Source organism: Toxorhynchites rutilus, chromosome 1 (assembly GCF_029784135.1).
Source record: "Toxorhynchites rutilus septentrionalis strain SRP chromosome 1, ASM2978413v1, whole genome shotgun sequence".
Taxonomy (NCBI): Eukaryota; Metazoa; Arthropoda; class Insecta; order Diptera; family Culicidae; genus Toxorhynchites; species Toxorhynchites rutilus.
Genome location: NC_073744.1, coordinates 184,794,317 through 184,806,897, shown reverse-complemented (window position 1 = coordinate 184,806,897; position 12,581 = coordinate 184,794,317). Strand labels below are relative to the sequence as shown.

The 12,581-nt window shown below is 37.6% G+C and overlaps 1 protein-coding gene across 1 annotated transcript; it reads left to right on the top strand.

Moving 5' to 3' along the window:
- Window positions 1–605: 605 nt before the first annotated feature.
- On the top strand, window positions 606–12,239 carry LOC129762691 (uncharacterized). Its single transcript, XM_055761177.1, has 4 exons — window positions 606–806; window positions 11,156–11,336; window positions 11,398–11,706; window positions 11,780–12,239. Exons 2-4 carry the CDS (start codon window positions 11,220–11,222, stop codon window positions 11,852–11,854), a joined length of 501 nt encoding a protein of 166 aa, XP_055617152.1. The 5' UTR covers window positions 606–806; window positions 11,156–11,219; the 3' UTR covers window positions 11,855–12,239.
- The last annotated feature ends 342 nt before the right edge of the window (window positions 12,240–12,581 follow it).

Here is a 12,581-nt window from a genome sequence, read left to right as displayed (position 1 = left end):
ATCCACTACTCTTGCATGTGAAAATGCAAAAATGGCATATCCTAGCAATAACAAAACAAACAACCCCCGCTCCACAAACCGTAATCCCCTTCTTATTGAAGTGATGATGTTGCTTCACCTGTTCTACATTCATGCAAGCGCCTTGGTTGAAATATGTGTATCAATTTTAAGGAACCCCCTCGCCATTCCAGAGGAGGGAGGGGTGTCATGCCATCGTAGAAAAATTTCTCGTACATAAAATTCGATTCCCGAGTAATGCGAAATAACTCCAAAACAAGGTAGACACATTTTCGCATTTTTATTGGCGCACGCTATAAGAAAGAGGAACGATATAAAAATGCACAAAAAACTGGTAACTGACTCTATTCACGATTGAATTCAGTCAAAACAGTGCAACACGTGCGTACATTTTCGGTCTACGCTTTACGCTATCGGTTTGCAACTCGCGACGCTCCCATTTCAGAACTTCCCACTCCACCACTATGCTACGATTTTTTTTACGATCCCATCACTTCCGCGGAGGCAGAGGCGGTGCTGGTGGAACGCATCAGGCGGCGTCAGGCGTAGTAACGGCAGCAACACAAATATGCACTCACTACTTAGCCGTCTGCCAATTCGGTGGAATCAGTCTCGATTCGCTGCTGCTTCCATTCGGGTGTGTTTCGTTCCAGTCGTGAATACTCCCACCCCCATCTTTATTTTCCTTTCCACGCGTTCCTAACCTATTGTCGTCGGGTTAGTCATCATCGTACCGTCCGCACCCACTACTGCCTGTTCCTGTTCCGAACGGGGAAACGGAAAACAAGGTGTGTGTGATTGTGTTCCATTATCTCGATTGTTTGCCAGTAGAACATAAAATTGTAGCGTAAGAGTCAATTTCAAAGAAGCGGCGCCGGGTGAGTGACGATGATGCAGCGCGTTGTTGATATTATCGGTGGAAATCGGTGAAAGTGACAGTCGGTTATCAGTGATGCTACCGACTCCAAACAAAGGACTTCAATTAGGATATGATGCCATAGAGTTGTCGGGATATTGAAACAGTGGCTCCAGCTTCGCGGGGCAAGCTTTCCTTGGCCTAAATATTTTTCCCAGTAACGGGGAAAATGTAGGGCAGGGCGGGAGAACCAACGCCAGTGCCAATGTTTAGGGTGTTCTGCACGCGCTTGGATGATGTCAGCGCGAACGCTATTTTTAATTTTGTGCGCGTCCCACCAACGCCCGTTAGCTCAGACTGAGTGAAACTCCGTTTGGTTTGAATTGGATTGGATCCACTGAGAAAATCGAAAAGTTGGTGAATACATACTCGGATTCGATGAGCCATCTGTTAACTCCACCGTCTTATCGCGTATGCCATCTACAGACAAGCTTTCCCGCGGCAAGGACTTTTTCTGGCCAAGTTAAGCAAACCAAGGCAACTCACCGACTAACAATGCAATTTATCTCACGTGCACACAAGAAAGAAGTCCAACTGCCTTGACACCAATGGCCGTAAAAGGAGTGCAGAACTCGTTTGTTTCGAACACCGCATGCCACATACTTTGATAAACGCCGGTCGGTTAATGCGTTTTTTGAATGAATACACAGAGTTGCGATACGATGCACAATCCATACTGGAGATCGGGGAACGGCGAAAGTAAACGTCATTGAGGTGTGACATTTGCTCCGTCATGGATCACTTGATTGCAGTGCATGAAGAGTGCAGCAGAAAAGCACAACAACTCGTTCGGGTCACCCCTGTGGACGTGAAGCTTTGCTAGATTTCGCAAATGGTCACTTCGTGATTCGTGAAATATTATCGCCTGATGAGCAATCGCAATTCAAATGAATATTGTTCGTTCCAAGAGTCGAGATGGCGGTGACATCATCCACGCAATATTTGTTTACCTTCGAGTGTGTGTTTTGACGAAAGCGTGTCAAGAAATGAGATAACTACCAGCTTGGTGTTGTATTTTAATGCCATTTTATTTGCGGCAGATTTACACATTTCTTTACATTCGATGCTCTTTTGTACCAGTTACTTTTGTGTAGAAGTTCATTCAAGCTCGGGCTAACAATTATTTGATTTGCTCCAGTTACTCACTTCTTCAATATTTGTTTAATAACACAGACCACTTTTTTTTAGATATACTGTGAAAGATATACTTCACAGTGAAAAGAGACCCATCAACGTGATGTAGCTTCATTCAAAGGATCAATTTTGATAAAATCTGTGAGAATGATGGAACCGTACAATTTCCCAAAAAGTTGGTCCCGTTTCAATCTTAGAATGATGATTTTGATTGCACCCGATTGAGATTTCGGCACCAAATAATGCGGATTGGTCATATTTGGAGTGGCATATCGAATGTTACGCATATAACAGGAAAAATCGGAAGAAGTACCCGTAACGATTTGTGCGATAAACACTACCGACTCAGATAACTATTTTAATAATTCCCTGCTGCAATTCAACGAATTTGTGGGTATTTTTCGCCTCGATTCACCGGGAACTAAAAATGCAGATTTTAAAAACTAGTATTTTTGATTCGAATGAAAGTTTGTATTCCGTTTGGGTTGGAGGAAATATGAGTTTTCCATAGGAAATTTTTTGACTCAAGTGTAACTTTTGAAAAGGGCGTATCGATTTTAGTAAGAAAAATCTTTGATAATTTATATCTCAAAAACTATGAGTCCTATCGAAATAGTGTCTTAGAAAGAGTTACAGAGTATTTATGGCCAAACGTAAAAAAAATATACACCAAGAAAAAAAATACTACATTTTTTGTTTGCAAAAAAAAAACTTCAATTTGCAATATCTAAAATATATATTTTTTATTATTATTTTTTAAATTTTTTCATATAAAACAGAAGTCATGTAGAAAATTTTAAAAATTGGTACAAGATGGTAAAATTATTTTTGACAAACTTTGTGGATCATCGATTTTCTATGAATTTTCGCAACTTCGAATTTTTGTCTGTTAACAATCATTTTTAGTCACAAATTATGAATCCTGATGTGATTTAAAATGATAAAACTTTTTATTAATCTCCTTCTAAATGCAGCCATACTCATTTCTTGTCTTTTTCAATTTATTTTTTTTTTTCAAAATTTATACATTATAAATTTTTACATTAAGAATATCAGACACTTTTTGAAGCAAACTATTGAATAATTGTAAAATAAAAAGCTGCTTTTTCGGATTACGCATTTTCCGCGCCGTTCACTCATTTTGTTGAATAAGACTAAGAGAGAAAAAAAAAGAGTGGTGAATTATAGAAACTTTGTACATTTGCAGTTCATTTCAACTTATTCTAAACCCTCGGCCTCAAAAAATAACGATGATTTTTGGTGAAATTAATAGAAAAAATAGACGAAAAATTGAAAATTCAGACAAATTTAGAAAATTAAAAAGATTTATGTTTCTTTTTAATTTTTTTTCAAGTTCAGAAAAAAACTTGAAAGAAAATTGGAATAAAATAAATTTGAAAATTAAGATAAAATTAAAAAAATACAGCGAAATTCAGAAAACATAAAAAAAATAAAAAAAACCGAAACATTTAGGAAATTTTGAGAAAATAAGAAAAACAAAACAAAATCAGAAAACCGTATAGTTTTTAAAAAATCTGAAAATTCTGAAAATACTGGAATTAAATGAAATAAAAAAATAGGAAAATAAAAAATCATAAAGATGCAGTCAAAATCTAAAACGTTTCGAAAAATTCACGAAAGTTTAGAAAAATAAAAATAAATAATTCGAAACCTTAGTAAAATTTGAAAATAAAACAAAAATATTTAAAAAACCAGGTTTTCATTTTAAATTAGAAAAATTCAGACAAAAGTAAAAAAAAAATCTGAAAAATTGACAAAAAAATAAAAATGCAGAAAAATGAGAAACATAACAAAGAAACGTTAAAAATCGAAATTCTGAAAATACAGAAAACATGATACGAACTCAAAACAGTTTAGATGAATTCAGGAAAAAATCATAAATATTCCGAAAATTAATGAAAAATAAAAAAACTGAAAAATATAGAAAAAAAAAACGAAAAATATAGAAAAAAAAAACATAAAAGTGCAAAAAAGCTCAGAAAAGTTCAGATGACTTCATTAAAAAAATCAGAAAAAATAAAACATAATCATAAAAAATCAAAGAAAAACCAGAAAATTAAAAAACTGAAAATTTCAAATAAAATTTAATAAACCTCAGAAAAAAATCATTGAAAAAAAAAACAAATAAAAAAGAACATTTAAAAATTCAGGAAATCCACAAAATATATGATAATTCAGAATAACAGAAAAAATGCATGAAAATAAAGGAAAATAAAGGAAAATGTAGATAAAATCAGAAAAATACAGAAATATTTGAAAACACACAGAAAATTCTGTAAAAATTTGATTTTTTGAAATCAGAAAATAACAAATTAATCTATGAGATATGAATCAGAGATGAACTGGATATCCGGTAACCGTTCGGTATCCATCTTATCCGGCCAATATTTGTTATCTGGCCGGATACCGGATATAAGAAAAAATCATCAATTTTTCATAAATACAAGATGAACCATAATAAAACAGCTCATTAATATCATTCGTATATAATAAAATATAGGCTTCTTCAATGAAATGCTCATAAATGCTCTGAAAATCTTAAAATATTCTTCGGAAGATATTTTATAAACTTCAAAAAGACTTTTAGCGGTTTCCGTTTCAATAACTCCTAAATAATCTAACTTGAACCTCGGGCCAAAAAAGGATGCAATTGAGAATTTCGGATTTTCTCCTAAGTGGCGGAATTGAAGCGTTTGAAGAGACTATCTTGTCCTTGTCCTAATATTTTTTTATGCATGCGAAATTACCTCGGATATACAGGAGAAAAATTCAAAGAAAAATTAAGAAAAATTAAAAAAAATCATTGAAAATATTAGAAAAAATCAAAAACGATAAAAAAACATTGTATCTTAGAAAAATTCTGAAAAAAGTAAACAAATTCAAAAAATTTAGAAAAACTTGAAAAAAAACAAAAAATAAATAATACTGAAAGCTTAGAAAAAACTTAGAATTCTGAAATAATCAGAAACTTACGAAAAAATTGGAAAAAAATCAGAAAAAAAAATCATAAAACCAGGACAATGCAAATAACACAAAAAAAAAGAAATATTAGAAGAATTTCAGAAGAATCCGAACAAACAAAAGAAATAGAAAATAGCATATACAAAACATTATAAAAAAAATCACAAAAAAATAGGAAAATTAAGAAACGGAAAAATTCTGAGAAATCTTGAGTTAGAAAAATTCAGAAAAAAACCAAAATCATTAAGAAATTCGGTATATTCAGAAAAAATTGAAAAGTCAGAATAATCAGATATACAGAAAAAAAACCCAAAAAAGTTCAGAAACAAAATCAAAAAGTTCAGGTAAATATCTCAAAATTTTGAAAATTTAGCCTCTAATTTTTAAGAAGACCAATAAGAAGATCAATCAATGAGAATTTAGAATAACTAATTTGTAAACGTATTTTGACGTAGGACTACGTCTTTCATTTCTATACCGGGGTGTAAAACCAAAGTTTCGAAAATGAAAGCGTTACGCCGGAGACCGAGATTTTGAGCGTTAATAGCTCTTAAACAACTGAACGAAATGGTATGATAGACACTTCATTCGAAAGATAAAAGGTCTACGCGTCATATACTTGTTACTTTTTCATCCAAAAACTTGTTTCAATAGTCTTAAAATTGCTTTCAAAACAGGCTATTGAAATCACCAATCGGTATATAAGCGAGCGCTGCTCGTAAACCCCCTCAGTTATGATTGAAAAGCGATTGGAGCATGTTGTCGCTGTGTTGTGAAGCTATTTTCGTTTATCATGAAAGCGCTAATGAACGGTGTCACCAAGAGCCTGTATGTGCACCTAAGGCCAGAAGGGAATCCATCAGGAGGAGAGTGATGCCACGGTTCCGCTTGAAACATCGGCCGCCACACACACATATACACGCGCGGAATTCTCGTTGCTGAAAAATAATCTGCCAGTTCCCCTGGGAATTGAAAAATACATTCATGCGAAAGAGTTTATTTTAATGTTTTCTATCCATATAACACTGCAACCAAATACATTTGGTTTTGTGATTTTTCAATCAATCGCAATTAATAGGAAAGCTTCTGAATATTTTTTTTCCCATCAGTGGAAAACTTTCGTATCCAATATTGGATGCGTAACATGAAAAACGTGAAACATCATCGCTAAAATCAAGTCATTTTCGAGCGATTATTTGCTACTCATATAATGCTGCGACCAAATACATTTCGTTTTGGATTTTTCAATCAAGTGCGATCAACGCAAGACCACGTCTTTCGGCAATTTATTAGAGGTGCAATGAATCTTTAGGAATTCCCACTCTACGCGCACTGGCAAACAATGTTTACTCAACAATTTCTCAAACGAGAAATGGGTGTTGTGAGAAAAGATTAGCGAACGCGAAAACGACAAACGGGAGAAAGATATGTTTGGAGGTTGAAGGAAATTGGCAGAAAACTTCTTCATTCTATCATTCAAATAATGTGATTCATACCACTTCGTTTTACCAGAAAGAGTTTCTTAATGCTCAAAGGAGGAATTGAGTCCTCCGAGGAAATTACCCAGCGCAAATTAGAGTCGACTATCGATTGCGGCATTCGTACACAAATAATTTTATAATGCAGTTTCACCAAAGTGATTTCTTCGGATATATTCACTACATCATGTCATGTATTTCATATTCTTCATTAAGAAATCCATATCCATGGCACCTATCGGTAACGAATTATTATCGAAACCACGATTTTCGCTAAATGCTCCTTTTAGTTCGGCCTGTAAAAAACTTTTCTGAACTCTAATCCATCAAATTGGGAGCCCTGAAAAGGGCCGTTGATTATATGCTAAGCTAATATAGCACGCTCTCCTCGGATACGATGGGCCAGCTGGATGTCCTTGGGCATGATGTGACGCGTTTTGCATGGATAACACACAAATTGGTATCTTCGAATAAGCCTCCTGCAGCGTCATAACTGCGGAACTTTGGAAGCGCAAGTCGGTTTTGAAGTCCTGAGCAATTCCACGATCCAAATGCTGCAAAGGTAGCTGCGGATCACCAATTCGGTCGACTTCTGATAGCGACGAATTTCACGCAAAGTTCCCGGTCGATAGCGATGTGGCTTCTTCACCTATCCTGCTGCTGGTGTGCTTATCCGAGCTGCTTTCATGTGCCTTACCACCGAAAGACTAACGAGCTGTCTGCTTAGTCCCGATGAAACGAGTCCTCACGGTGCGAGAGTAGAGTAAGAAATGAACGAAAGCAAGGGAAGTGTCATTTTATAAAACATAAAAGTATCGAATGTAAACCCCACCCTCTTTATTATATAAGCTTACTGTATACTCACGAATATAATAAGGGTGGGATTTAGATTCTATACTTTTATGGTTTATAAAATGACGCTTCCTTTGCTTTCGTTCATTTCTTACTCTACTCTCGCACCGTGAGGACTCGAGCTCGTTAGTCTTTCGCAGACAGCTCGTTAGTCATTCGGTGGTAAGGCACACGAAGTCAGCTCGGATAAGCGCACCAGTAGCAGGATAGGTGGAGAAGCCACATCGCTATCGACCGGAAACTTTGCGTGAAATTCATCGCTATCAGAAGTCGACCGAATTGCTGATCCGCAGCTACCTTTGCAGCATTTGGATCGTGGAATTGCTCAGGACTTCAAAACCGACTTGCGCTTCCAAAGTTCCGCGGCTATGACGCTGCAGGAGGCTTATTCGAAGATACCAATTTGTGTGCTATCCATGCAAAACGCGTCACATCATGCCCAAGGACATCCAGCTGGCCCATCGTATCCGAAGAGAACGTGCTATATTAGCTTAGCATATAATCAACGGCCCTTTTTAGGGCTCCCAATTTGATGGATTAGAGTACAGAAAAGTTTTTTACAGGCCGAACTGAAAGGAGCATTTAGCGAAAATCGTGGTTTCGATAATAATTCGTTACCGATAGGTGCCATGGATATAGATTTCTTAATGAAGAATATGAAATATATGACATGATGTAGTGAATATATCCCCATATCGAAGAAATCATTTTGATGAAACTGTTTACCGTTTGTCGTTTTTAATTGTTGGGAAAGGGCATTATTTTTGCTGTGTAAATTCCAAGAAAAAAACCATTCCTTCTTTAAGCGTGATTCATTCTGCTTCGGATCAACGGAACAGTATGATAATAATTTCATACAAAAGATAAAATGTCCAAGAGTTATATGATTGCTATTTATTGAGTCGAAAAATTGTTTCAATAGCTTAATGATAGCTTCGAAAACAGGTTATTGAAATCATTCGTATCCGTATGTAGCGCGCCCACTTGGAAGCCCATTAATCTTATTGGAATGTGAGATGGGGAAGCTCATACTTACGTCTATGCATTATGCTGTACACTTCAATTAGAGCCCCCGCACACTACAGACTTTTCTTCAGCCGACAGTTTGGTCGGATCGGCTACTGGTGCAAACACCGACCCAACGGAATCGGTGTAATGTGCGCACATGCATACCTCTCCGTACTGATTAAGAAGCCGACCGAAATTCGTCGCTATCAGAAGTCGACCGAATTGGTGATCCGCAAGCTACCTTTGCAGCATTTGGTTCGTTGAATTGCTCAGGATTTCAAAACCGACTTGCGCTTCCAAAGTTCCGCGGTTATGACGCTGCAGGAGTCCTATTCGAAGATACCAATTTGTGTGCTATCCATGCAAAACGCGTCACATCATGCCCAAGAACATCCAGCTGGCCCATCGTATCCGAGGAGAGCGTGCTATATTAGCTTAGCATATAATCAACGGCCCTTTTTAGGGCTCCCAATTTGATGGATTAGAGTTCAGAAAAGTTTTTTGCAGGCCAAACTGAAACGAGAATTTTCGTTTGGATGCCATACAGCATCGAGAAAATTCCGGAAAGATCTAATCGTTGCTGAAAAACAATCTGCCAGTTCCCTCGGAATTGAAAAATACATTCATGCGAAAGAGTTTATTTTAATGTTTTCTAACCATATAACACAGCGACCAAATACATTTGATTTCGTAATTTTTCAATCAAGTGTAATTAGCTGGAAAGCTTCGGAAGATTATTCTTTCCCATCAGTAGGATATTTTCGTATCTAATATTGTATGCGCGCGCAACGGAAATTGTTTCGTATCGCGAAAATTATATAATTTTCAATCGATATTGCTCAGTCGCCGAAATTTTCATACTCAGAGAGTTTATTCTCCTCTAGTTTGCCTTCCAAATTGCCATCGTAAACCACACCTTCTCTCGATTCAATCACGCACGAAAAGCATACTTAAATGATATTCTGGTGGTGAAACCCATTCATTTTTCGTGAGGCGTCGTACACAAATTACGTAACGCGATAAGGGGGGAGGGGATAGATGTTGCGTTACTTTCTGTTTATTAGAGATAGGAAATTGCGTTACGTAAGGGGGGGGAGGGGGTTCAAGATCCGAATTTTTAGCGTTACGTAATTTGTGCACGACGCCTGAGGACATCGACAAGACAACATCGTTACTGAACGAGCTGAACGGCGAGGTATCGAGGGATTCATTACCTGGCCTGACCTGACCTGAAATGCAATCAGTTTGTTTTAACTGTGAGGGAGCGCAGAAAAGCCGATCGATCAGAAGGAAAAGAGAAGGTGACCAAGAGAGCATCGAAATACGGTTCCTCGGGAAGACATTGAAGCAGCCGCCACACACACACACACATACACGCGCGCAACTCTTTTCGTTTGCTGGTTATTCAATCAAGTGCAGTTAACAGGAAAGCTTCTGAAGATTATTCTTCAGAACAAGGTTTTTTGTATCCAATTTGAATGCATATAACCTTGAGCCTCCAACGTAATGCTCTCGTTTTTGAAGCCACCCAAATATTTATTTATTCATTCATTCAGGATGGATTTAGATTCAACTTCAAACAAATGATCCCTAAATCAACGATAGTCCTACGTCACCCTTGCGGTTATACCATAGATATAACCCACTTCCTGTTTTTTTTCACAATTTCACAAGCGTTTTCATAAAATAAGAACTTAGGTGTGCAACTAATACAAAATTGCTGACCCAGTACATTTGATTTTTAAACAGGGGCAATCACGATATTAATCCTGGAAGGATTGGGAATTGAGGAAGGGATATATTTAGGTTTGTATTCATGGTTAATTTTTAGATCGGCCTCTAATGAGATAAAAGCTTGTTTGATTCACGAACTAACGAACCAACGTAATGAATTATAAAGGCTTTAAAAGGTTTGATTCACGTGTCACGCTTGTACGTTTTGACTCGCTTTCAAAACGCATATTATACATATATACAGTAAAACCTGTTTTTGTGCGGTTTTTTTTGTGCGATTTTTTTTTGTGCGGTATATGAAAAGGAGCATATTTGACGAAGTTATCGTCCATTTAGTTTTTTTCGATGGTTTATATGCACTTCAGCGTGAAAAAACATATTGGCGTCTCAATTATCCACTTCTGAAATCATTCCCCTCCTCCCATCAAATACTCTAAGTTTTTCTAAGTTTTTTCATGACATAATTTCTAACAGCAACACGTTTCGACATGCAACTAAAACAAAACAGCCACGAGCAACCGAAAAGGCAAAGTGTCCCATCGCAAAGCAGGGAAACAAAAGGAAATTGAACGGTGAATGGCGTGGATTTGAGTTATTTTCTTGGGGGAAACTTTTTTTATGCGGTTCCTATCTACCGCACAAAAAAGTTTTTTTCAAAATGTATACTGAACACGATTTTTTAAAGCTGCTGGTGAAGTTTTGCACGATTTTTTTTATGCGATTTTTTTGACGCGGTCCCTATCCCCCGCACAGAAAAAGGTTTGCCTGTAGATATAAAATTAATTCAGAATGTAGTCCCTCTACTTTCCATTGTGATTACTCAATGTTTTCGTCGAGGTATTTCGTAGAATACACTTTTTACGCTCCGTGATCGATTCGTTCCCGCCGCGATGACCTGAATATTTTCAAGTTTCCTTGCTCACAGAACAACATATGTTTTTCATCATTCGCACGCGGGAGAATTTGGAAATTCATTCGACCAAAACTACGCTACGAAACTCACCTCTCTTGTGATGCTTCCATCCGTTTACAGTGCTCAGCTCAAAACAGCAAATTCACCAGCCCACCACTACGTAGTTCATCGCACAACCGCCAAGATGTCGCACGCAGTCGTCATAACACGGACAACAACCACCACCACGAGCACCTCGCATGTTGTTCTCAACACGGGCTATCTGAGAACGACCGCCGGACTCCTGAAACTCGCACAACTCGTAAGTGGGAACGAATTTGAAACGTTAAGATTAATTCACCTAATTTTTCCCTCCCCAACAGATAATCGGCGCCGTCAACGTGGGCCTCGTCTCGTGGCATCTGCGTCGCTACCACTCGGTGTATGCCAGCGGCAATCCGGAATTTTTCTTCCTGCTAATGGCGGTGGCCTTCCTGATCGGTACCTTCTGTCTGCTGGTGTCCTGTCTGGTTTCCCTGAGCACCGGAGGAATAATCTCCAAGACCATCTACGAGCTGGTGTATCACACGATCGCCTTCCTGTTGTATCTGATTGCGTCGATCATCCTGCTGGTGGACGTCACCAACGGACGGTACTACTCAAGTCTCAAGGACGCCTACATGACTGCTTCCGTAAGTGAATGTTCACCTGGGGGAGTGAATCCTCTTGCTGAATAATAACCGTTTTGTTTTACGCCAATTACAGATACTAGGAATAATCGTCTCCGCACTGTACCTCTTCAGTGCGCTGCTGGCGCAACGATCCTACCGGGGAATCTAAGGCCCGTCGGGCTTCAGTGCTGAAAAACAACTATATTTAATGTAATATTTATACAACACAACAAAACAACAATTCGTGGTGTCCATCCGTTTCGCGTAATGCTCTAGGCGTATCTGAAAGCATAGATGTTGTCAAATTAGCGTTTTTCGTTGTTACATTTTGCTTGTTTTTTCATTTGCTGTATTCGTTTATTACATCAGAAAAATAGAATTACTGCCAAAGCGAAAGCGTTACATTAGAAACATCGTCCGAATGATTCTGAAAATCGCATAATAATAAAAATGGCAGGGATAACACTATTGTGGCTTCTCGCCACAGTTTGGTACTATTTCGAGATTTGTTTTGACATTACTCTACTTATCTAGTAATAAATGTTCGTACAAAATTGTTGGAGATTTTTTAGATTTTTTCTCACAATCCCTTTATGTGCCTGAACATTCAAGCTTAAAGCAGAAGATCATCGACTTCAGCGTTCAAACCGTTTCGGTAGAAAATGTACTTTGCGTTTGCATTAAGATAAATAACACTCCTATACTCGCGCATTGGTCTGTCAGACCGAGAAATCAATAATTCGTTCATTTCTCAGAACATATCAACACTACGACTTTGCGATTCTCTCTAGCTTCGTTATTAGTCGTTCGTCATCGTGCGCGAGTATACGTGTTATGATTTTGCATGTGAGTACAGGAGGGTTAAGATACCGTCGTTGGGGGTGAGAATGGGTCAA